Below are 27,259 nucleotides of genomic sequence, written 5' to 3' on the forward strand. Positions count from 1 at the left end.
TGAAATTCTGTAAAATTGTTATTTTTGTTATTGCAGTCCCAAAACCTTTTCAGATTAATCTAAATAAATTAACTCGTCTCAATCAGGGAACAAAATGTACAAATGTTTGGATCTGGTATTTCACTTACAAAATACACCAAAAATTAAAACCAGAGATCCTTTGTGTTCCATCAGATCTAACTAACTAAACAAGCAACTTAGTATCATAACAGCCAAAAGAATCTTTATGTGAAGTCCTGATCTTAATCAGTTCTCCTCTGCATCTAAAAATCTAAGGGTTAAATGTGCAACTTATGAAAGCAGTCAAGCAGAGTTACAGTTAGGTCATAATCTTTGGGTTTTTTAAAAATGATTTCTTAAGTTCCAATAACAAGTACAGTGGGGCAGAAAAGCATTTGTCCATCACTGATTCTACAAGTCCCCCTTAAAATATGAGAGGTATGTAATAAACATAGTAAACATAGATACACGTCAACATCACTGCTCTTGAGAAGATCTGCGAGGAAGAATGGGCCAAAATACAGCTACATGGCAAACCTGCTGCACACCATCAGGAAACCTCTGACATCTGTCATGTGGCAATTTGTTATTGACCAAATACTTAATATCTGCACCATTATACAAATAAATTCTTTAAAATCAAACAATGTGTTTTCCTGGATTATATTTTTACTACCTCAAAGTTGAGTTGTTTATGAAAAGTATTTCAGATTAAACTCATAATTTTCAGTCGACTGATACTTTTCGGTGCCACAAAACCTGGTAAAAGGATTCACGAAATAATTCTTCTAACAACACAGCAAACACGATGACCTAACTGTGAATTCTTACTCCACAATGGTTTGTTCCTGCAGAAAAAAATGGTCAGTCCTTATCGTTTGCTTCAAATCTAAAACCTATTTAGGAGAAAGCAGCAGATGGTGAAAGCTCTGTTGTACAAGATGTACGGAACAACTGAACAACAGCTGAGCGCTCTTGGCAGCAACATTAGAGCGTTTATTTGAGACATTTGTATCAATGCAATTAATAGTCAATGTAACAAATGTAAACTTTTGAATTTTCTTTTTATATTTATTTGAAACAACATTAATGAACACAATTGCTGTTAGGACAATGAAATGAAAAGCTAGGTTCACGTGTTTTCAGACACTAGCTGACATATAGTGAAAGTATCTAGCACTGCAGTTTTTTCAAGATAACCCCTCAAATGCACAACATAAAAAACACGATTTGTGGTTGACTGAGATCCATGTCAAGAAGACCATCACTATAAAACTGACTTTCAACAGCTCATAAATCACAGACTTGCATTTAGGTAAATATTTAAATACTTCTCCACAATACCATCCATCCATTTTCTAATCCCTGTTGAGGTCACAAGGTTAATACAGCCTATTCCAGCTAACGTTGATCTAAATTCAATTTAGAAATTTTTCAAAATTTCATTTAGATCAACGCAGCTCCCTCTGTATTTATATGGCCTAATATTTACAACAATAGTCGTCTGAATGGGCTTCTCACCGGTAACCGTGTTATAAACATGAATCATAAAGAACATAAAGCCATAGAATTCAATAAGTAATGGCTAAACTAAACTAAACAGACTAAACTAAACTGGACATCCCTCCCCTTAGCCCCTCCTTCGCGGTAAGGAAAAAGTCCCCCCCCCCCAAAAAGAAGAAACCTCAGGGGTGCCCAAATACAGGAGGGATCCTCCCCCAGGGTGGACAGGCAAGGTACCAGAACTCTTAGAGAAGCATTAACTTATGTAACTCTACAACTACATATTAAAATAGTCCAGCAGATGGGCTTCATCCAGATGGGTGGGGGGACGGCTGGGGGCGCGAGACGAGCCAGAGACAGGATCCACAGCCAAGTTTTGGAGCAGGAGCAGAGACGAGGTTTTGTTCTGTTTTTAATATTGACTCCAATGACTTGCAACATGTGTAAGTTTCTAAATACAGCATGTACTTTACAGAAATGAAAGCAGAAAGCCATCAACTGTGGAGTCATCTTTGTGTCCTATGACCAATTCTTCCCAAAGATTCACACACGCCACGTCTGTACAGGCGTCATAGCTCATGGTGGACTGTCACACGCTACTGTTACCGAGGTCAAGTACAGACATGTAGTCAAGCACTTGGGATACTTGATGTAAAGGCATTAGACATTCATATTAATGAGACAAACTGTGGGACACAGTCATGGACCAAAACTTATTTAGTACAGAGACGTTTCACTGTTTAGTCACCGGCCCTTTGTCCCATAATTTTTAAACAGGTTCAGAAAATGGATGGATTGATGGATAGATGTTTAGTCAATATGGTAAATGCCGTATACTTGTATAGCACTTTTCTACCTTTCTCTAAGGCCCAAAGTGCTTTTCCAGTCACAGTCCCATTCACCTATTCACACACACAGTCACACGCTGCCAAAGACTGGCACCAACCTTACACTAGAGGTAAGGTGGAGTTCAGTGTCTTGCCCAAGGACACTTCGACACATGGGCGGGGGGCAGGGCGGGAACAGAATCTGCAATCTTCCAATCCGATCAGCCCTACTGCTGCACCACGGTTGCATTATATGAACAAATATGACTAAAATAAAATAAAAACAGGAGCTTTTCTTGTTGCCCCCAGATGAGTAGTTCTTACCCCTTCTTTAAACCTCTCTCTAATCCACCGTACTGCTGTGCGATTATTAAAGGGTTTTAACTGAGTTTGTGTCTCCAGAAAGCAGATGTATCTGGGGTCAACACAAGAGAGAACAAAAGCCGGGATCCAACCTGGATCTGCTCATGTTATCACTGTAACGACTACACTGAAAAATAACTCAAAAACAACCATTATTGCCAGTCCTGCTGCTATTTTGTTGCTACAATGCTTCACTCAACGCGTGTTGTTTTCATGTGAGGACATCACAGAAGGCAGGCACTTTAATACAAGATCCAGAAAGATCATTGTTCGAGTTCCTGCATCCGTGAATGCCAGAACAAACACCTTACTGCTACTGGAACAGGAACCAGTTTGAAAGAGTAAAGAGGATTGGGTGCCAAAAGTCTGTAGTGATGCCCAAAAACCTGTAACCTGTTTGGGAGCTATCTGACTGAATACAACGATTGTAATATTGTTTGGGATCCAAAAACCAGATCCAAAAGTGTCTTGGTCTGCTTGCAAGTGAACTCTGATACGGTTCACCCATTGAATGAAAGCACACTGACTATGCAGCTACCATTCGGCCATATTTCTTTTTGGAATGGTTTGGGCTAAATTGGATAGTACTAATCTGAAACCTCCAGAATCACTTTGATTATAGAAATTCTCACTAATTAAGCTTGACCCTGGTCTGTATCTTAATAAAAGCAAATCACAAACAAGATCAAAATGTTGGTAATAATTTTTTCTGGTTGGTTCTCTTCGTAATATTTTCCATTTTGTACATTGTTTGAAAGATACAAGCCAAAACAAACCTTTTTGGATTATTTTTAGAGAATTCTGTAGAATTATGTCAATTCCAGGTCTGATACAAACTGCATAGCTCATTTTTCCTGAAAAAAAGTCCATCTACCAAAAGCGCTTTATAATAACCTCTGTGACCTTATCGCAGTGCAGTCTACCACCTTTTTATTTTTTGCCAGAAAGCAGGATGCCTCCAGTCCTTTAAGTCAGCTAACAGACTGCTCTTCTGAGAGACTTCCTCCTTGATCTTTGAAAATGATATTTCATCAAATCCATGAATCGTTTTTTTCTTTTTGAAGAAATATTTGGTCTTTTTCAGCCAAATAAAACAGCTTTTGTGTAAATATTGATAACTTTTTAGAGCATAGTTTAGCTTTTGTCCAGCTTAAATCCCTATTTACAGTTTTTATAACAAATATCTCATCTATCCAACTGAATAGAAACACAATAGAGAAAAGGATCATGGGAGACTGTGTGAGAGGCTGGCCGTTTTGTATATCAGTGATGAATATTTCAGCATTTTCCCTGTCAAGTGACACCACTTGAGTTCGCTGCGTGCACTCGCTGCAGACACTGAAGAGGCCCGACGAATGAAAAAGGCGAACATTTTATTTTTAATGTGTGACCTCTGAGCGCGTTTGTCTACTTGTGTGTAATCGGTGTCTGCTGCCGCTTTAACAATGTCAGCTCCTAATCTCTAGATTACAAGACTCTCTCCCCCCAATCCTCCCAGCGCAAACAAACACACTGAACCAAAGACCAGGCGGCCAATGGGACGACAGCAGCAGAGAAATGGCTAACTAAATACATGAGATTGTAGGATGTATTGAGGTGGGAAAAAAAGATAATTTTAGTGTAAATGTTCTTCAGAATATAAGTATATCAGACTGTGACTCGGCTCTCGGTTCTCCTTAGGAGTGACCAGGTTAGACAGGATAAGGAACGAGTACATCAGAGGGACGGCTCATGTTGCCTGTGTTAGCGACAAAGTCAGAGAAGCCAGACTGAGATGGTTTGGACATGTTCAGAGGAGGGATAGTGGATATATTGGTAGAAGGATGTTGGAGATGGAGCTGCCTGGCCGGAGGGCAAGAGGACGACCAAAGAGGAGATATATGGATGTCTTAACAGAGGACATGAAGTTGGCTAACGTTAGGGTAGAAGATGTTCATGATAGAGTGAGGTGGAAAAGGATGATTCGCTGTGGCGACCCCTGATGGGAAAAGCCGAAAGAGAAAGAAGAAGACTGTGACTCGGCTCATTTGCCGTCCTTGAGAGAACAGACAAACAAACCCCACAAAGTTTTTATTTGAACATTCAGTAAAATTTCGTGGAGAGGAGCAGCAGAATCTTACGGAGTGCACAGGTGTCTCACATGAGTGTCTCACATGAGTGTCTCACAGGTGTGTCTCACAGGCGCGTCTCACAGGTGTGTCTCATAGGTGCGTCTCACAGGTGCGTCTCACAGGTGTGTCTCACAGGTGTGTCTCACAGGTGTGTCTCACAGGCGCGTCTCACAGGTGTGTCTCACAGTCACGTCTCACAGGTGTGTCTCACAGGCGCGTCTCACAGGTGTGTCTCACAGGTGTGTCACACAGGCGCGTCTCACAGGTGTGTCTCACAGGTGTGTCTCACAGTCACGTCTCACAGGTGTGTCTCACAGGCGCGTCTCACAGGTGTGTCTCACAGTCACGTCTCACAGGTGTGTCTCACAGGTGTGTCTCACAGGTGTCTCACATGAGTGTCTCACAGGTGTCTCACATATGTGTCTCACAGGTGTGTCTCACAAACGTGTCTCACAGGTGTGTCTCACAGGTGTGTCTCACAGGTGTGTCTCACAGGTGTGTCTTACAGGTGTGTCTCACAGTCACGTCTCACAGGTGTGTCTCACATGAGTGTCTCACATGAGTGTCTCACATGAGTGTCTCACAAACGTGTCTCACAGGTGTGTCTCACATGAGTATCTCACAGGTGTGTCTCACAGGTGTGTCTCACAGGTGTGTCTCACAGGTGTGTCTTACAGTTTCCCTGAGGTTTGTTAAAAACAGAACATTCGATTGTCCTACTCGTAAAGCTAATTTCAGTTGTGTGCACTTGTAACATATGGGCGATGCTGTCAACGGTGCCCCTTAAAACACACTAGTTGTTAGTAAGATTTGAGCACTGGGTCCATCCTGACTGCACGCAAATACCACACGCATGGGGCATGCACGTGGGCATGCACGTGATGCATATTCCATATGCCGCCTGTAGGATACCTACACAAACGGCGCTCTGGTTGTCTAATTTCTTAATGCCTAACAGACATTAAGAAACCAAAGGGGCCTGAAAGGAGCACGCAACTCTCGGCCTCCTTAGGCAGTCAGCAGGATTTGAAACAATGAAAATTCTGTTCAACACGCCTGCGTCTCACCTTTTTACTTCTCCTTGTGTGTTATATAAGCGTTGACTACCACTTGTCACCTGTAGCATGTCCATAGGAAAAAATGCAGGACGTTTCTGCTTTACATGCTCACAGAGTGGTCTACATCGATGATTCCTGTTGTTCGCCCATTTTTCACCCGCAAACAGCCCGTTTCCACCCGTAAGGGCAGCTGTGATTAAAGCTTTGAGCCGTTTTGTGTCTGAATACAATCCTAATTGAAAGAATGGGAATGTTTGCGACTGGAAGAACCTTCTAGACCTTTTTACAACAGTGTTAATGTTGCTGTAAAATATTCCTAACTGGTAAGTAGAAAATGCGTTGGGCTTTACAATGTTCTCTAATGTTCATTTGGCTCAAACTTTGTTTTTAGAGGAAAAGAGCGTGCAGCTTACACCTAAAGAGAGAACACAGCCACAATGTGGAAAATGTCATAAATTCCTTGGTTCGTGTTATGATCAGCTGATTCCAGTGTTCAGAAGTTAAGTAAGGCCACTCCCTCTGCTCGAGCCTGTCCATCAGAACGAGAGCGATGGTCCTACTTCCAATTCAAAGTGATGCGTATGAGCGACTAGATCAAGTCTGACTGCAAAACATTAGGAGGTGAGAATCATTTCCACAAGATCATCCATGCAGATCCACTTCAGAAAGAGAAACAGAAATAGTAGAAGCAGCTGTTTAATAAACAAAACAACAGCAGCAGACTAACAGAATCGGGTTCTTCTGTTCTTTAGAGCCACGAAGATGAAGTTTGTGAGCGTTACTGAGAAAGACAGACAATGAATTCACATTCCCCACATGATTCGCATAACTTTCTCAGCGGCGTGTGCGTGAAAGCGTGTGCTTGTTTTCATATGGCTCAGAACGGGTCTCAATGTATATTTGCTCAGCATCCGGCACACACTCACACTGGAGCCCTAGAATTAGACCCATCCACCAAAATACCCAGTAATTATGACGTCCCGTTCTTAATGCCCACCCTGCAGCAGAACTCCAGCAGGAGAACACGGAATAGCTAGCTTGTTTCATCTTCCTATTTTTATTGTTTGTGAAAAACAAACAAAAAAACAAAGGTTATCCTAATGAAAGACAAATATATGTTTCCAGCAGAAATTCCAAGTTGGCCACAAAAAGTCTGTAAAAATGAATCTACATCATCTTCACATCTTTAAAGTTTAAAGCTTTAGGGGGTGGAGCCAACCTTTCCTCCGACCTTCATTTGGAAATGAAGGTTGCTGCAATGTGCTTCACACTTTTAAGGTGCAGGAAATGCGGCGTGATGAATTTGGACAGAGATTTAGGAAAGGAAAGCTAACCGGTTCTGTTCCAATCTAGGTCTGTGACATCACTGAACCTTTCAGGTGCTAAAAACCGGACTAAATAATTCCATGTTAGCTTAGGAGTCTTCAGATAAACTGAGATATTTCGAAATGTTTCGTTTTGGTAGAGACTATGGCTACGTTCACACCGCAGGCTGAAATGATCCAATTCTGATTTTTTCCCTGTATGCGACCTGTATCTGATCTTTTCATGACAGTCTGAACGACACAGATCCCATCTTTTCAAATGTGACCCAGGCCACTTGGGTATGTGGTCCTGAATCCGACACATATCCGATCCAGGACACATGAATCCGACCCGTACGTCATCTATACGCTACAAACGTCATGATTCTGCGTTGAAGTAGGCGGAACCAGAAGATGAACAACAACCATGGTGGACAATGCTGCTGAGACCAGTCAGTGGAAGGGAAGCGAGGTCACCCATTGGATTCATATTTGGGGTGACAGCTCTATTCAGGCCAAACTCCAGGGCTCTTATCGCAACCGGCGGTTTTTGAAAAGATTTCCATCTAAATGGCCGAGCGTGGTGACAGAAGATCCTGGCTCCTCACATCAGTATCCCACCACAGTATCTCACCCACACGTTTCTCTGTACCGACTTGGCTAACACTGCTCCACAAAACGCCATGGCCAAAAACCTTGCTATCCTCCTTTTTGATTTTCTTCTTAAAATGAGAAGATTGTAATTGTGCTGGCTCCTTTGTGAAAATTACATTTAATAATGCAAAAACAGCTCCGCTGTTGACAACACTGTTGTTAACGTTAGCTACTTCTGAAGCAAGTAGCAAATGTGAACGGCCTTGCAAAAAAAATCGAATTTTTTCAAAAAATCGGAATTGAGCATTAAGTCCTGCAGTGTGAACGTAGCCAAAGTCATAGAATTCAATAGGTAATAGCTAAACTAAACTGACATCCCTGTCCTCAGACCCTCTTTCTTGGTAAGAAAAAATTCCTAAAATAAAAACGATTTTGGAAAAAAAAAACAAAAAAGAAGAAACCTCAGGGGTGTCCACATGAAGGAGGGATCCTCCCCCAGGACGGACAGGCAATGGACCAGAACTCTTAGAGAAGAATTGACTTATCTAACTCGACAACTACATATTTGAAGTCCAGCAGACGAGCTTCATCCAGATGACTTAGGGGACGGCTGAGGGAGCAGGAGCAGAGACGAGCCACAGGTGAGGACCACAGAGAGCGTTTACGTGAGATGCCCTTCCTCACCTGTATTTATGAGGCACAGAGAGGTTCCGGCAGGCAGGAAGGGTCCTGTAGTCCCGCAGCCAGCAAACCGAGCCATCCAGCCACCACAATATGTCCAATAGAAGGATTACAATGACAACTTCTGATTATTTTATCTAAACTGCACTCAAAAGCTACTTTATTGAATGTACCTGTATGATATAAAACAATTCAATACTGCAGCTATATAATAAATGTTTGTTTCACTAAACTTTAAAGACCCACTACAATGATAATGGATTCTTTTGGTGTTTCCAATATATTCTTGTGGCATTTTTCTGATGTACCTCAAAATGTCATTTCTGAGTATTTCTTCATTTAAATGGTGAATCAGGAGCAGACGAAAAAATGCCTTTTGAAAAAGATCGCATTAGTTTTATTGAAAAATACGCTTGGCAGGCCTCAAGCTCGCTGCTCTGCTCCGTTCTGATCATCCACCTGCAGACAAATGGATCCATGAACGTCTTTGTTTTCCTGGTCTGAGCTGGAATCTGGATCAGAACTGGATCACTGATGTTGGGGGTGTGAGGGGCTGTAAGCTAGCGGGACAGGACATAAACAGAAAGCTCTAAGTAATAGGGAGAAGGGGGGGGCCAACGGTCCGGTCCACAACTCAGAGGCAAAGTTCTGATGAACTGCTGCCACTCTGCAGAAACTATCTCAGACACCGTGATTTTGTTTAAAAGCAACATAATCCGAATTAAAAGACCACTGAGAAGCTTTGGAAACGGGTCACACAATGATCACTGTGGGACTTTAGGTTAGAGAGGAGCTGCCTTCTGGATACGGAGAAAAACTAGGAGGAGCTGCATTTCCAGAATAAATGCAGGCTTGAATGCTTTGCTGCTGAATGAAAATGAAACTAAAGGGGAATAACTGCCCGAAATAAAAGTTCAATAAAGAAATGATCAGAGTTATCCTTCAATCCAAGTTGGATTGAAGGATTTATAGCATCAACCAATAAGCTAAAAACATGAGCAACTTGTAAACAGCATCCTTCACGGCACAGACGTCTTTCTGGACCTGCAACACTACATCCCATAAGCCCAAATGATCTCATCTTGCCTTTTACTTTACATCCAGAACATTTCAACACAAGCTAGTTGCCCCACAGTCCAAACCACAGAGGTGATCCACTGCCCCCGCTGTCCCGCCAGGTCGCCCCCGGCCAACCTCAGGTACTCGCTTCCCTTTTTCTGAACCACATCGCCAAACTTTTCTCCACAAGACGAATACTCGACTCCTCTGAGCCAAAACCGGACAGAAGTGGGTTTGTCAGCTCTGACGCTCCGTCCACGGCAGAGATCAATGACAGCACTGCTATACCAGGACGGGTGGGGGGGGGGGGGGGCAGGGTAATTACATGGCTCTCTAGGGGTGTACCGCAGCCAACAGCCTAGATCTTAATGTGGGTCAGGTATAGATACACAACGGGGAATCAGAGGCGGTGGAAGGAAATCCAGGTCGAACACGGATGGATGTTTGTTTCACAAAATAACCTGATTTATGGGAAAAAGATGAGAATAAGAAGTGATTTTTGAAGGGATGAGCCTGGGGGGGGGGGGGTTCTCTCCCTGCATGCCGTGTCTGGGTGGCAACAGGGTGATGCATCAGAGCATCAGAACCAGCAGCTTCTGACGGACAGACTCTCCTCTCACTTTCTGCTTCATGACGCCACAGAATGTCTACGAACGTCAACCTGATTTCAAACTGCAAAGTGAAAACAAACGCGCATTTTGATGAGGACCATTTAAACAAAAAGGCTTTGAAAATGGCAACCAAGACACAGAACTTCAACAATAAAGCATGTATTGTTGTTGACAGTGTACTTCCCATAAGCAGAGCTGCTGCATTGTGGGCTGTGATGTACAGAATGGCAGGATTGCAATCAAATGTGACGCATGAAGATTGCATCTGTGCTGATTCCATTCACAGAGATGGACTTAAATTAAATACATTTTTATTTGATGCATGTTTACTGCAAGGTAAACAAACAAACAAACAGCGAGTTTTTTATTATTCAGGATAAAATGTGCGTCAAATAGTTTTTGTTTTGTTTGTTTCCAATCCGTGATGGATGAACCTGAGAGGAGCGTGAACAGCTGGATTCTTTTTTCTTCTCTGCCGCCGTTTCCTCCGCGTTATCATCCCCGCGCGCGCTCGTGTTTAGTCTTCGTCACTCGCATCCGGACGGGACGCAGCGCTGCGGCGTCCATTATCGGACAGGCTCGGAACAATCCGCCGCGCGAGCATTCAGATAGGGGGGGGGGGGGGGTAAATTACCTGAAAACGGTGAATTCCGTCGCTTGGAGGGAACCCTGCGGTGATTCCAGGCCCGAATGTCCTCCTCCGCTTTTATCCGCCCAGAGAGAAGAAGAAGAAGAGGAAGAAGCAGAAGCCTGATGCACAAACACGCAGCTCCGAATGCGCTGGGGTTCTGTTTAAAAGACACAATCCGAGAAAAAAGAAACGGACGTCCGCCGGAAAGAAACGGACAAATTAATGTGAGCGCGCGGGCACCGCCTTTGAGACTGGAACCCCAAAATGCCGTTTGTTCGGCGGCGAAGTCAGTTTAAGGAGGCAGCAGGAGACGGACCTAATCTCACTGGAAGGGTGCAACCCTTCTGAGTGGCTGCTGCCGTTATGATACTGCCACTTCCGGTAAAGTTTCAAAATAAAATCACGCGATCCACACCTTTCCCTGGACATTTCAAAATAACCGTGTTCGGGTGTTTCCGGTAGAGACGTGGACGATGCAAGTACTTTACACAGGAATCGCAATGCACGCACTGTGCACATCTTGTACATATGTTGTAACTTCCATAGCAGTATTTTACTAAATAAAAGGAGAAAAATGTGGTCCACTTCTGTGTTTTTTTTATTGAACACTACAAATGTTGACATTAAATATATATCAGTTACAGCAAAAAAATTAGTTACAATATCAAATGAGAAGATAAAAAAGCAAAACAAAGACACAAATACTAAGGAATTTGCATAACTTGTTGTTTTTAGCAAAAGTGAAAAATTTCCTTTCTTTACTTATTTTTCATGAATTTTAGCAAATTTAAATAGAAACAAATCTTTTGAAATATATTTAAACGTTTTTTATTTTATTTACTTGTATGACTATAAAACCTGCTCAGGATTATGAATACAATAAAAACTGAATTGTACAGACACGTGACAGACATGTATGACACCAAAATTAAAATGCAAGAAGTGGCATTGAAGTACTGATTACATTTTATTCTACTTTTGAATCTTCCATTGTCCATAAAACTAATTAAAGAATGTACATTACATCTTTAGAAAAGTGTGTGTTTTCCCAAATTTCTCTTCACACAATGCTTCTTCAGTTTACTGTGATTTTCTGCCTTTCACTTTCACAGTATAAAGTGCATTTAAAACAGAATATCAATTTATTTTGTATTTTTACTTAACTTTTGTGTTGAAAAAAAGGCTTAAATGATCCAATTCTTTATTAATTGTTACAGAGGAAATACTGAGTTTGAAAATCAACAAACATCCTTAAAACGTAGGACTCTTCACATTTTGTGTTGTTGTTGTTAGGTGGCGCGCCCTGCTGGACAAATGCTACAGCTGCCATCCCATCATGCACATCCAACGTAGACTCTTCAGAATCGGAATCCGCTGTATTTGTCTAGTATTAGGGGCACATAGGCATTCGGCTTTGGTGACGTATACTCTCATCTATAAGGACAAGGCAAACAAACACAAAGCATAAATATGTGTAAAAAGAAAAAAGGAACCGTTCAACGTTTACGCTGGTTTTGAAGTTGTCATGTTTGTGGTTTCATACTCTGTGACTGGTCAAGAGTTGGTCAAAGTGACAGCTTGGGGGATGAATCTGTCTTTGTGCCAGGTGCTTTTGGCCTACAGAGCTCTGAAACGCCATCCGGAGGGGGGGGTCTAAGCAGATTGTGTCCGGAGTGTGTGAGGTCTGTGGCGAATTCACCAGACCAGCCCGCTTCCTAACCCTGGACCAATACAGGTCCTGGGTGGAGGGAAGGTTGCAGATCTGATGGTTTTTTTGCAGCCTCATGTCTGGTTGCATATCCAAACCAGACTGTGGTGGATGTGGACTGGATAAATGCAGTGTAAAAGATGGTCAGCACCACCTGAGGCAGGTTGAACTTCTTAAGTTGACACAGGAAGTGCAAAACCTCTGCTGGGCCGTGTTCTGGAGGGAGTCTATGTGGAAGGTCCCCTCCCATGAGACAGTTGACACAGGAAGTGCAAAACCTCTGCTGGGCCGTGTTCTGGAGGGAGTCTATGTGGAAGGTCCCCTCCCATGAGACAGTGGACCCTAGGAACCTGTGTGAGACTATTGAGGGGACTTTCCCATTTGAGATTTGTAGTGAAAGACTTTTTTTTTCCTGAAGTCCACTATTATCTCCATAGTTTTACTTTAGCTCCTTGTGGCTCTGGCTGCACACGGCGAGGACTAGTCTCCACTTCTCCTCATCGCTGACTTTGGTTTGGCGCTGCTGACTTTTTTGTTAAAGGTTTTAAAATTCTTCGATATCTTTGTGTGTGCAAGCAGGTTGTAATGGGCGGAGGACGGTTTCAGCTGTGACTGAAAAGAGTCATCTCTGTGCTGAGAGCAGCCATGTTGTTGGTGTAGAGACTCTGATGCAGAGATAGGAGGCAGCAGAGATGAAGATGTGGATGTTCTCTTTGGCCGAGCCCAGGAGGGATCAGGAATGAATCCATCAGAGGAACAGATCATGGTAGATGCTCTGGAGATATAAGCAGGGAAGCAGATGGAGATGGTTTGTACACATTGAGAGAAGAAATAGTGATGATGTTGGTAAAAAGGATGATGAGGTTGGAGCCACCAGGGAAGAGGAGCTTTGTGGATGCAGAGGAGGACATGAGTGTGGTTGGTGTGAGTGAGGAGGATGAAGAGGAGACGATTAGATGGAGGCAGATTATTCCCTGTGGAGAATCCACAAGGGAACAGTCAAAAGACAAAAAGGATGAGTATTTTTTGATACTGCTGGTCAGTTGCTTGACTTGGACCTGATTGCATGTGTTGTCATGCAACTTTTGGTTGGTTTTCCACACAACCAGGTAGGCCTGCACAATATACCGCAAATTTATCGTTATCGCAGTATCCAGCTCTGCTACACGTATATCGCAAAAGACGGCGAAAATCACAATAAATCGTGAACCTTAAATGTGTTTACATGCTTGAAGCATTTAACGAATCAACTAAATCCCTTCATGCATTTGACCAATCGGATGGAATCCTTCACATTGTTGACCAATCGGATGGAATCCTTCACGTTGTTGACCAATCGGATGGAATCCTTCACGTTGTTGACCAATCGGAGGGAATCCTTCACGTTGTTGACCAATCGGATGGAATCCTTCACGTTGTTGACTAATCGGATGGAATCCTTCACGTTGTTGACCAATCGGATGGAGCCCCAATAAGTTAGATGTTCGAGGAGGTTCATTTAGAGTACAATTTTTAAACTGTTGCAATAAAATGGGAATGATGTGCTTGGTTGTTTTGCTCTTTGTTTATATATCTCAAATTATATCGTTATCGCAATATTAGTCTTTAATATCGCGAGTTTCCTTCATATCAGGCAGCCCTACAACCAGGTTACACAATTGTATTAGATTGATCCTAATACCATTGCCAAACCGGAGGCCAAATTCCATATAACTGAACGTGTCAGAGACAGGACTTCTTAGGTCGTTCTGTTATCAGACACAGTTGTGTTTTTTTACATACCTGACAAGTTTTCACGGACGCCTTCCGTCTTCGTCAGAGTCGTCATCAGGTGGTGGTGATGTGACGTATATAAAAACAAATGGTTTGTGACTGAGGCGGAGTCACCTGTCAATCTTTGACAGGTGACTCTGCCCCCTCATCCCGGTTCATGGAAGTGTGGGCTCGCTTTCGGATCTCCACCGCCTCCATCATCCATCTGTGGTGTCTGTTGTCTTCAGTGTGGAGGACTTTGGCCTTTTCCCAGTCCATGATGTGGTTTTCTTGCTTGCAGTGGTCTGTTATGGCTGATTTTATGTTTTTTTGAGATGCCTGTTGTCGTCTGGGTCTTGTTAGTATTTTGTCTGTTTCCTTTTCACATTCTTTTTGATGTTCTGTTTTTCTTGTGCCATAGGTGCGTCCTGTTTTCCGATATATGTTTTGTTGCAGGTGTGACATGGTATTTCATAAATGACACAACCGTGTCTGATAACAGTAGAACCAAGAAGTCAGTCAATAATACAGACACTATGGACTGTATTGCACTAGTTTCAGAGACATGTCTCAAAGTGGACAAGCCAAGAAAACTTAGTCCAATAGAACTTTTTCCTAAGCCTATCTTGAACTTAGGTACTACAGTTTTTCATCTACAGGTCTGCAGTCAATAATCCAGGACAAAATGGCTCATAATTCTCATTCTCATAATCTCACCAAAAAGCTCAGACGTCTTCTCTTCCTGCCCTTTGCTGGGCATGATCTGAAACCTGAATGGTTTGTTCAGCAGTAAGTCCAGAGTCTGCCTGTGGCGCTTCAACAGTAGAGTCAGCATGTGGTCAAGACGCAGATGTTCCAGTTTGCCGCACCAAAAGAGAATTAGCTGTAGGGGGTGGCAGTGTGATGGTGTGGGGCAGCATCTTTGATGCAAAGATGAGGCTTGTCATCACTGAAAGCAGTCTCAACGCAGAGGAGTGGAACAACCTGAGGTTCTGCACCGGTGGAAGTCTCACAGTCGGCACCACAGAGCAGACGTTCTCAAAGACTTCCTCCAGAAAATGGGAATTGAAAAGGATGGGCCAGTGGTGTTGATCTTATACCTTTTAGAACGCTCCAGAATGTACTGTTGTTTCCAGAGGGAGGACCTTAGCTTCCATACAACAAATGCTTGTCCATCTCACTGCAGCATTGGGCATTAGGAAGAGGTGTCTGTTTGATGTTGTCGTAACTGTTTCAGTAGAGTAGAGCAAATAAAATTTCTAAATTGCCAATATATCCTATCTTTTTACTTTAACCGTCCATTTCCCCAAACACAAGTCAAACCAAACTGTGTTTAGCTGTGGAGATTGAAAAATATCTGGCACAGCTCTGTAACTTAGCTCTGGGGAACCGCCTCCTTCCTTCTGTTACAGCGTTGAAGATGGGTCGTGGCTGGGCCTTCCAACATGACAATGACCTGAAGCACACAGCCAGGAGAACCAAGGAGTGGTTCCATAACAAGCAGCCAGTCTCCAGACCTCGCCCCAATAGAAAATCTTTGGAGGGAGCTCAAAATGTGTGTTTCTCAGCGACAGCCCAGAAACCTGTCTGATCTAGAGGAGATCTGTGTGGAGGAATGGGCCAAAATCCCTCCTGCAGTGCCTGCACATCTGCTGGAAAAACTACAGCAATCGTTTGACCTGTGGATCAATGACAAACAAAAGCTGCCAAATACCAACATTGATTGTCTCAGGTGTTCTAATCCATCTTTGCAGCACTAGCATACAAATGAATAATAATGCAATGTTATTACCAGATTTATTTTTATCATATGTCTCTCGCAGTGGAAATGCACTTAATAGGAAAATGTCAGGCCCCTCCACGATTTCCAAGAGGAAGTGCAACACACCACTGGGTGTCATTTGCCTCACTATATATGCTGCATGCGTATGACGTATGAGGGGGACGTACATACGTCATGTTGCCCCCCTTCCTCCCGTTATATAAAAAACAGTCAAACAACAGTCAGCAGTCTATCTGGTTCTGTGTCCTCTAACAGCACCGGGAACAAACATGTCTCGAGCTGCAGACAGGCTCCGGCTGGTGATGGGTCACGTGGACCGCTCTCCGTCCTCCATCGTATCCTTTCAGCAGCGATAACATCTCGTCGGACGCGCCTGCGGGCGGACGCGCCGCGAGCTCCGGCACAGCGCCGGGGGAAGGAGGGAGGGAGGGGCGGGCAGGTCACGGGAGAAACGGAACGTTATTATTTTAAATGTTCATGAGGAAGTTTCGGAACCAGCAGTTCTAGCTGTAACAGTACGTGTTCTGACATAGATGCTAGCTTAAACTGTTGTTTTCCCGCCTCAAACTACAAGAGTTTGTTTTGAAGTCAGCCGCAGGGGCGAAGCAGCCGTATTTTTTCAAACGCGCGTCTGTTTTTAGGTTCCGTTTGTGCTGCTTTGACACGAACGCAGAGGATTGGACTTTGTTCAGTAAACGTGTCAGTGTTTTTGGAATAAATCCAGCTTTGATAACGATAATCACACTCTGAGGTCAGAGAGAGGCAGCACCTTCAAATCTAAAACAATAAAAAAAACACAAATTTGTCCTTAACTGTTTGCCGTAAGACCTGTGAGCAGACTTCAGCCCAAGCCTTCACCTCCAATCAGCCGCAGAGACTGAGGTAGGAGCCTTCAGGGCAGGAGCCTCCTGGGGCTGTTTATCCCTCCTGGGGCTGTTTTACCCCTCCTGGGGCTGTTTTACCCCTCCTGGGGCTGTTTACCCTCCATTGAGGCTGAGGACAGAGACAAATAAGGATAAAAATATGCTAATAAAGGGTTCCTTACTTATTCCAATTTAGTTGCATTTATTAAATCACTGTTTTTCTGCTGTTTCTCTTACTCCATTCATCTTTTGATCACAGTGGACTTTTAATTATGATAATGCAGTTTTTTTCTCCTCAACCCCTTGTCTCTGTCTTGTGGACGGAGTGAGCCTTCCCTCATTTCCCATCATCCACTTGTTTATACACGCTGTCCTGCTAGCTTACAGCCCTTTACCCTCCCAGCCCAACGTTAGCGGTGCGACAAAACGGCGAGCAATATCGAAGCTATCCAGCTGTACCGTTTAGATCCAGATTCCCACTCAGACGAGGAAAAAAAATACGTTCATGGATCTGTTGGTCTGCAGGTGGATGTATCAGAATGGAGCAGAGCAGGGAACCTGAGGTCCAGCATAGCGTATTTACTAAAACACTTTTTCTGCTCCTGATTCACAACGATTTAAATAAAGAAATACTCAAAAATGTAATTTTGAGCTTAATTTTCTTCATATGTTTTCTCCATCGTCAGAAAAATGCCACAAGAAATCCCCTTTGCATTACGAGTTAAACACTGAGCTAATAATCTGTCAGTGTCATTCATTATTAGAAAACCTTGACAACACAAAGTTTTTCTTCTGCACAATGTTTAGTTGTGACCAAAGACGACATATTTCTACAATGTGCTTTTTCTATTGTAAACCAATGAAGTCGTGTTTATATTCAGCCTAAACGCAGCTACTAAGTAGGTGAAGGGTGACGGCCCAACACACGACCAACTACATGTAGGACAGGAGAAAGTACCACTTTGACCTGAGCTGTTTACATTTTTTTCAATGGAGAACATTTGACGATTGTGTTTAATGGGTCGATAGATGTCCTGCTTTTCTGAAGCCTTTCAGAGTCACCTGCATCCATGTTTATGATAATATATTAACCATGGCACACTAAAAAACAACATTTTTATGAAATCAGTTCTTTTCGCGGCCCTTTTTCCTACTCAAAAGTAAGACAACTCGATCTCTGAGGCTCTGCCTTTTTCTCCTTGTGGGTGTCGCCCATTTCATGACATCATCCTAGAGTTGGCATCGGCAGCGTGTCTACTAGCTCCTACGAAAACAAACATCAGAACTTTTGCAAATATGGACGTAGACATTGTGTATATACAATAAAAGTTTAGCAAAAAAAAAAAGTTTAGCCAATCACCGCTAGCTCCCTGGAGAAAGTAGGTGTTAGTTTGGGGGCGGAGCTGGCAGCATAGACTCTTCTTGGAAGGGGCTGTTCCTCACTTTGTGATGTCACATTTTTGTGGGTTGGAAGGGGCTGGTGCTCAGAGAGCAGGTTTTTAGAGGAATACTCAGAGATCCGTGAATGGATCAAAATACAGGTTTGGTTTGTTTTTCATGAGGAATGAACATTATAACACACTTAAAAGCTCAAAAAAAGTTAATTCAGCATGACATAAGCTCTTGAACACATGAAGTCTTATTTTCAGAGGAACTCGCATGAAAAAAAGCAAAAAACGATATTGCATTCAGAAAATACCTTTTATTTTCTCTTTGCATCTGTATATTTTTATTTAAGCAAAAATACAAAGCAGTGTTGTCGTTTTCTCAATGGATACAGTATGTGAGGCTGTGAGTCTCCTCCTGGCTGTTGGTTTGGGAAAAAAACACTCCTGAATGGATCTTCTAGAGTTGATGGTTTCTAACCCTGCTTCAGGTTTTTCTGCCCAAATCCTTTTTTTTTTGGTTCCTTAATCAGGGACTGATGAAAAATAGTTTGGAACCAAACTGATCTTTTTTACTTCGGTCCCCACGTTCTGTTCCTGAACATGAAGCCATCTTAAAAGAACCAAATGTTGTAGTACGCCCCCAAAAAATCACTATAATAGTGATAAAATAAAGAAAAAATAGAAGCTGATTTCAGAAGGAAACTAAGTTAGACTGACTGTTTAAAAAGACAAGCTCTGTGGAAAAAAGAAAGTGTGTTCGGAAAACATGTTTGATTGTTTTTTACCAAGAACATAAGTTATTATGATGTAACTGAATAGTACTCATGGTTTACGTGGTCTGTTTTTGTATCTATTTTTAAAATGTAAAACTAAATATAATTTGTCATCCCTTTGAACTAATTGCTCAAAATTCTGAGGACATTTGTAATCTGCTCTAAAACAGGAAAAAGTCAAATCTTACAAAAGAAAAATTAATCATATATTGTTTTGTTCAGGAATGGAAAAAAAACAGGTTTATGAACCAAAAAATCTGCCAAAAAGAGCTTAAACTCTTATGTTTTTCAGAACAAAACTCAAGTGTTTTTTTGTTTACTTTACAAATCCATACATTTTTATGAGACACTCAAACTGCAAACCACAACTAACAGGTATTTATGTTGAGAGTTTGGAGTAAAATCTCTGAATGTTTAAATCCATTTGAAAGCTTTCTAGTGATAAATGTCCGAAGTGATTCCTGACCTTCGCCGTTTGCGCCGCTTATCTCTGTACCTTTGACCCGACCACGTCTGTCCTACATTCCTCCACCCTCTTGCTTGCGTAACAGCAGGTGGCACATTTTCCAGAGGGCATCGTTCAAACCCACCGTTTACAAAGACGTGGAAACCTTTGCCCAAAAATTGAAGCTTCTAGAAAATTCAAATCCGTGAATCTTCTCATTGTCACACTACAACACCCAGAACCTGAGGACAGTTTGATTTGGGTGTCAGGGTTAACCCTTGTGCTATCCTGGGCACTTTAGCATCGGGATTTGGGTCATCTAGACCCACTAGACAGTGGTCTGAACCTTTTTTCTTCAATGATTTGTGATCTTCACTGGTGTCCATGGATTACATGAAATCTTTCCACCTTTATCCACCTTTGTCATGGTAGGGAGAACACGCCAAAGTAGGGGTGGGGTCATCTGGACCCCACAAGGTAGCACAAGGGCTAAGATGCGGCTTGCTTCTTTGAACAGGTATTCCTACGACACGGGTTTGCTGAGCCCACAGCAGCGGCTCTTCTACGAGGAGAACGGCTTCATCCTCGTCAGGAACCTGGTGTCTGATGGCGACATTGAACGATTCAGGTGACCTCTAACATCCGATGTCGGATAAACAGTGTCGGCTTTGCATCCGCTGGTTGGTTGGGAGCAGAGGAGCCTCAAGGATCTGTGGTTGTTTCACTTGTTCAGGAAGGAGTTTGAGCGCATCTGCCGACAGGAAGTGAAAGTCCCCGGCCTGGTGGTGATGCGGGACGTGGCCATTGCCAAATCGGAGTTCGTTCAAGATCAGAAGGCCGTGTCCAAACTCCAGGACTTTCAGGAAGACCCTGAACTGTTTCGGTACTGCTCCTTACCAGAGGTACCGTTCACACAAACACATTCGTGTTCATTTCATTCACTATGCAGTGTTTCTTTCATAAAAACAGCTCCATAAAGTTTGAAGCAAAGGCTCATGGGAGGAGAGTAGGACAAGCCCAGCATTAGGTCATGTGACTTTCATTTAAATCCAGTTTTTTTAGCTCTGAGCAGGAAGTGACATCAGCAAATCCCCGTCTTTCCGAAAACAAATTAAGAAGTAGTTGTTGTTTTTTTAATTTACTTTTATTTATCCCACAATGTGGAAATGATTCTCCGCATTTTGACTTATCCCCTGGGGGGAGCGGAGAGCTGCACCCTAGCCGCGCTCGGGGGGCAACAGTTGGCTGGGGAGGGCGGTTGTTGGACGACCTGCTCTACCGCCTGAGCTGAACTGCCGCCCTTGAACCACCTCCCTCCTAGTGGTGACTTTCTGAACTGAGCTGGCTTCAGCCATGCAGGGTTTCCCAAAAGTCCCATTTATTTAACACACAAGTTAAATAATAATGTCATCTGAGAAGAACCCCTTTTAACCAAACCCATAATGCTGCATAAACAACCGAGTCTTGCAACAGACTGGTGAGCTGTTCAGGGTGAACCCCTCTTTGATGGGATAGGCTCCAGCAACCTGGGGACCCAAACGGGATTCAGCCGGTTCTGCGGATGGATGGATGGATGGATAAGCAACCAATGACCTGACACGGGTCCCCCACAGTTCTGTGATAGATAGCTTACATACTTTGGTAATGGTCCCGCTCAGAACTTAGAAGTGAATTTTACTGAACTTCTGCCGCTCTGCAGAAACTATGTCCTGGAAAATTAAGTTTTTCATTTTTTATTTTGACAAAAATCAGCATCATCATAATTAAAATAGGCTTTGGAAAAAGATCAAAGGATGATCTGAGTGGGCGTTTGGTGTGATCTGTGTTAGTGTCTTCTTTGTTGGAGTCTAAAGGAAGTCCGCCTGTGGCTTTTGTCAGATCCTGAAGTATGTGGAGTGTTTCACTGGACCAAACATCATGGCCATGCACACGATGCTGATCAACAAGCCCCCGGATGCAGGTACAGAGCTGCCCACACTAGATCGTCTTCCAAGGAGCCCGACTTCCTTCTACAATTTTACAGAGATCGTTTTTAAACTTTCTGAAGAATGAAGTTTTCATATTTTCTATTCTTTCCTTAAACACCAGAGCTTTAGCTTCACTTTCTTTGGACTAGAGCAACTCTCGGTCATTCTAGATGATTCTGTTGCAGAGAAAAGCAATATACCTGGACTGATATCATTTTCTCTGCTCTCAGTTGAGTTTTTTATTTACCTATTGGTGCCCTCCAGTTTTATTTAGTTTCATTTTATTTTTGTAATATTTTTTGTTGTAGTTGTGTTTTAATTTCTAATTTCTTCTTTATGTTGATGTGATGACACGTTATGTAATATTGTCAAATTTCTCATCAGAAGATTTTAAACACTATACTGCCACCTTGTGGCTGTACATGTGAATTGCTACCTGTACATGTAGAAACAAATCTCCAGGACTCGCGCGTCTTTTCGCTTCAGGTAAGAAGACGTCTCGCCATCCATTGCACCAGGATCTGCATTACTTCCCATTCCGGCCCACGGACCGCATCGTCTGCGCCTGGACGGCGATGGAGAAGGTGACCCGGCAGAACGGCTGCCTGGTCGTCCTGCCGGGAACACATAAGAGTACGCTGCAGGAGCACGACTATCCAGAGTGGGAGGTACACGGCCACCCAACCTCCTGATCCTGGGTGTGTCTGCCGACGGTTTAAGGGAATTCATATGTCTCCAGGGTGGGGTGAACAAGATGTACCACGGGGTGCGCAACTATGACCCAGATCACCCCAGAGTGTATGTGGAAATGGAGAAAGGGGACACCGTCTTCTTCCACCCTCTGCTCATCCACGGCTCAGGAATGAACCAGACTAAAGGCTTCAGAAAGGTACTACATTTCCCAGAATTCATGCAATTCCCAAGCTGCTACGTTTTAAATTAGGTTCACAAGTCACAGAGAGAACTACTCGTTTAAAGATGAGAAACTCGGCTCTCCGTCAGTCACTGCAAAGGTGCTTTCACACTGAGCTGTCGGGTCCACAAGAGGGTCCGAGTCCTTGTTCGGTTTGTTTGGGAAAAGTTCAGCGAGCGCCAAAGTAGTCGAGTGAGGTTCCTCTAAACACGACCGTCTGGTTCCTCTTTATGCAGAGCATTCATTAAATATACAGTTCCCCAGTTCAACACAATAACTCCATGACAAAACTTTGTGTAGTGGTAACATTTAAAAGATGTTCATTGCTGCCCCCTAGTGGTCCCAAGTGTACAACACACCCGGTTGCAGCTGAAAGTGTCTCCAGTGTGTGTCTCTAGTGTGTATTGTGTGTCTCCAGAGTGTATTGTATGTCTCCAGAGCGTATTGTGTGTCTCCAGAGTAGGCCTACACAATATACCGCAAATTTATCGTCATCGCAAAATCCAGCTCTGCAATATGCATATCGCAAAAGACGGCAAATATCGCAATAAATCGTAAACCTTAAATGTGCTAAAAAAATCTTATGTCAGCTTGAACCATTTAACGAATCAAATAAATCCCTTTATGCATCTGACCAATCGGATGGAGGCCTATTACGTTAGATGTTTGTCACCTAAGTCGACGAGTGACATTTGGAGTATAATTTTTAAACTGTTGAAATGTAATGGTAATGGTTATTTGGTTATTTTGCTATTTGTTTATATACCGCAAATTATATCGTTATCGCAATTTTAATCTCTAATATCGCATATCTCGAGTTTTCCTCATATCGTGCAGCCCTACTCCAGAGTGTGTATTGTGTGTCTCCAGTGTGTATTGTGTGTCTCCAGTGTGTATTGTGTGTCTCCAGGGTGTATTGTGCGTCTCCAGAGTGTATTGTGTGTCTCTAGAGTGTGTATTGTGTGTCTCCAAAGTGTATTGTGTGTCTCCAGAGTGTGTATTGTGTGTCTCCAGAGTGTATTGTGTGTCTCCAGAGTGTATTGTGGGTCTCCAGAGTGTGTATTGTGTGTCTCCAGTGTGTATTGTGTGTCTCCAGAGTGTATTGTGTGTCTCCAGAGTGTATTGTGTGTCTCTAGAGTGTGTATTGTGTGTCTCCAAAGTGTATTGTGTGTCTCCAGAGTGTGTATTGTGTGTCTCCAGAGTGTATTGTGTGTCTCCAGAGTGTATTGTGTGTCTCCAGAGTGTGTATTGTGTGTCTCCAGAGTGTGTATTGTGTGTCTTCAGAATGTATTGTGTGTCTCCAGAGTGTATTGTGTGTCTCCAGAGTGTGTATTGTGTGTCTTCAGATTGTATTGTGTGTCTCCAGAGTGTATTGTGTGTCTCCAGAGTGTATTGTGTGTCTCCAGAGTGTATTGTGTGTCTCCAGAGTGTGTATTGTGTGTCTTCAGAGTGTATTGTGTGTCTCCAGAGTGTATTGTGTGTCTCCAGAGTGTGTATTGTGTGTCTTCAGAATGTATTGTGTGTCTCCAGAGTGTATTGTGTGTCTCCAGAGTGTGTATTGTGTGTCTTCAGAGAGTATTGTGTGTCTCCAGAGTGTATTGTGTGTCTCCAGAGTGTGTATTGTGTGTCTTCAGAGTGTATTGTGTGTCTCCAGAGTGTGTATTGTGTGTCTTCAGAGTGTGTATTGTGTGTCTCCAGAGTGTATTGTGTGTCTCCAGAGTGTATTGTGTGTCTCCAGAGTGTATTGTGTGTCTCCAGAGTGTATTGTGTGCCTCCAGAGTGTATTGTGTGTCTCCAGTGTGTATTGTGTTTCTTCAGTGTGTATTGTGTGTCTCCAGAGTGTATTGTGCGTCTCCAGAGTGTATTGTGTGTCTCTAGAGTGTGTATTGTGTGTCTCCAAAGTGTATTGTGTGTCTCCAGAGTGTGTATTGTGTGTCTCCAGATTGTATTGTGCGTCTCCAGAGTGTATTGTGTGTCTCTAGAGTGTGTATTGTGTGTCTCCAAAGTGTATTGTGTGTCTTCAGAGTGTATTGTGTGTCTCCAGTGTGTATTGTGTGTCTCCAGTGTGTATTGTGTGTCTCCAGAGTGTATTGTGTGTCTCCAGAGTGTATTGTGTGCCTCCACAGTGTGTGTTGTGTGTCCCTAGAGTGTATTGTGTGTCTCCAGAGTGTATTGTGTTCCTCCAGAGTGTATTGTGTGTCTCCAGTGTGTATTGTGTGTCTTCAGAGTGTATTGTGTGTCTCCAGAGTGTGTATTGTGTGTCTTCAGAGTGTGTATTGTGTGTCTCCAGAGTGTATTGTGTGTCTCCAGTGTGTATTGTGTGTCTCCAGAGTGTATTGTGTGTCTCCAGAGTGTGTATTGTGTGTCTCCAGAGTGTATTGTGTGTCTCCAGAGTGTATTGTGTGCCTCCAGAGTGTATTGTGTGTCTTCAGAGTGTATTGTGTGTCTCCAGAGTGTGTATTGTGTGTCTCCAGAGTGTATTGTGTGTCTCCAGAGTGTATTGTGTGTCTCCAGAGTGTATTGTGTGCCTCCAGAGTGTATTGTGTGCCTCCAGAGTGTATTGTGTGTCTCGGGAGTGTATTGTGTGTCTTCAGAGTGTATTGTGTGTCTCCAGAGTGTGTATTGTTTGTCTCCAGGCCATCTCCTGCCACTACGCCAGCAGTGACTGTTATTACATCGACGTGAAGGGAACCACGCAGGAGAACATCGAGAACGAAGTGTCGCAGATCGCAGAGAAGAAGTACGGCATGGGGGACGTCAGCTTCATGGTACGACCCGCACTTTTCTCCACGTTCCAGTAGTAGTTCTGTTCTATCAGCCATAAAAAGTCTGCGCTAAAAACTGACAAAGGGTTTTAGTAATATTTGGCTTGTAGCTCTGTTCGTCCAATGGGTGTCTTCACCCTGTCACCCTCACAAACACGATCATGAGTAAAATCATCTTGGGTACATGTGGCGTTCCCCAGGGTTCGGTATTGGAACCTCTGTTGTTTTCAATTAAATGCTAGCACTGGAGGAGATAATCCGCCGACATAGCCTCAATTTTCATTTTTATGCAGATGACACTCAGCTATACTTATCCTTTAAACCTGATGAACTTGGTCTTTTACAGAATCTCAATAGCTGCATTTACGAAATGAAAAGCTGGATGCCTCAAAATGTTCTGCAGTTGAATGTGGACAAAACTGATGGACGTATTTTTGGATCAGTTGAGGCCCAAAACGGTGTGGCTCAGAAATTAGAGTCTCTGTCTAAGAATGTTCCTAGAAACTGCAGAAATCTGGGGGCAATTTTTGATTCTGACCTGAATTTGGAGACACGTGTCAAAGCGGTGGTCAAATCTTGTTTCTGGCAAATACATAGATTATACTTGATAACCGCTCTCCTATCTAGAAAATGTCTTGAGATGGTGATTCACACTTTGATTTTGTTCCTGTTTGGACTTTTGTAACGCACTCTACACATTCACTGCAGAGTGTGTAGAAACTCCAGTTAGTCCAAAATGCTGCAGCCAGACTGCTAACCAAAACCAGAATGAGAGACCCGATCACTTCCAGTCCGTTTTAGAAGAGATTTAAAGATGTTTTCACATGTAAACCTGTTTGGATTCACCCTGTTTTCTTAATTCCACAGGATACCTGGGCCATCCGAGGTCGCCTGGTGCAGGGGGAGAGGATCTCCATGTGAAGATGCCCCCCCGCAATCAGCAGGACGCAACAGAACCCGAGAAACCAACGGCACTAACCGGCAGTCCTAAGGGGAAAGATAAGGGATTATAATTCCACTAACAGACTGCTGAAAAGGAGGATGTTTGATGCCAAGAAAAAAAAGGTGTGTGTGAGAAAAGTGAAGGAAGAAGGGAGGACCGACAGGAAACAGAGAGGAAGAAGCTCAAATAACGTCTGTCTGTGTTGGTTTGATTAAATGAAGCCTTAATAGCATCCTGCCTTAAAGAATCATCAGCATTTAAACTCACAGCTTCAAAGATTTTAAGAACGAATAGCACTTATTTTCCTGAATTCTTTCCAAGTATATAGATATTGAATTAAAATGTATAAATAAAGTCATTTAAACTGGACTTTTTAAGTGTTTTTATTAAAAAGATAAAAACACAAAATCCCATTTTCTAAATTATTCCATGAGTTACAGCAATTCTGTGCAACGTATGAAGAGGAAAGCCGTTTCCACGTCTCACCGTCTTCTGAATCGGAACGGGGTCATTGTGAAAGTCACAAAGTAGGTTGTGTAGGTCGTGTGTTGCCTGAACGTCCGGACTAAAGCTGCGTTCACGCCGCCCTCGGCTCCAACCAAACGTCTGTGTAAATGTGCGTTTCCTCGTTCAAAACCTGCGTTCACGCGTAGCTACGCACGTTTCTACGACTGTTTTTGGGCTCTACGTAAAGAATACGTGACCATGAAACGGAAAAAGAAAAGTCTGCACTTATTTTTAGCACTTGATTAATTTACGCTATGAAGATTTCTGAAACAGTGTTATTATGTCTATTTTACTGATATAATGTTATTTTTAACCATAATTATAATTTTTCTAATGAAAATAATCTGAATATCTTTTAGATAACTGACATGTTGTTTTCTATATATATAAAAATGTCTAGTTTTACATAAAACCTAAGTCTCTGTCATGTGATTTATTGATACTTAAGGATTCTTTTATTAGATGATAAATCATGTAATAAAATGGTTACGGTACAACAGGAGTGGGATTATATAAGTTCGCTTCCTTCCACTCCCTTTTAATTTAATGTCTAATTATCCAAAGTTTGATACGTCTTTGTATGAATGCCTATTGTGTTGTTTTGTGTATTATTATTGCTTGAAATAAACCATTTCTAATCAAAGGAAAAAATAATCCGATTTGAAGAAGCTCGTGTCGGCTGTAGGTGTGATCAGACCGACTGAGAAACA

At 42.8% G+C, this 27,259-nt stretch overlaps 2 protein-coding genes across 2 annotated transcripts in view; one reads left to right on the forward strand and one right to left on the reverse strand.

Moving 5' to 3' along the window:
- The window catches only part of LOC101161849 (cyclin-dependent kinase 17), a 52,738-nt gene extending 41,565 nt beyond the window's left edge, over positions 1–11,173 (reverse strand). Inside the window, exon 1 of the mRNA XM_023952141.1 lies at positions 10,746–11,173. The gene's annotated coding sequence lies outside the window, so the exon portion shown is untranslated. The remainder of the gene's footprint in view (positions 1–10,745) is intronic.
- A 5,008-nt stretch (positions 11,174–16,181) lies between these two features.
- phyh (phytanoyl-CoA 2-hydroxylase) lies at positions 16,182–26,411 on the forward strand. The gene is made up of 9 exons (XM_023952142.1): positions 16,182–16,320; positions 16,812–16,867; positions 19,972–20,082; positions 20,188–20,356; positions 21,333–21,414; positions 21,908–22,089; positions 22,161–22,310; positions 24,971–25,102; positions 25,967–26,411. Exons 1-9 carry the CDS (start codon positions 16,255–16,257, stop codon positions 26,018–26,020), a joined length of 1,002 nt encoding a protein of 333 aa, XP_023807910.1. The 5' UTR covers positions 16,182–16,254; the 3' UTR covers positions 26,021–26,411.
- Positions 26,412–27,259: the final 848 nt, after the last annotated feature.

The sequence above is a fragment of the Oryzias latipes genome, chromosome 23 (genome assembly GCF_002234675.1).
Source record: "Oryzias latipes chromosome 23, ASM223467v1".
NCBI lineage: Eukaryota > Metazoa > Chordata > Actinopteri > Beloniformes > Adrianichthyidae > Oryzias > Oryzias latipes.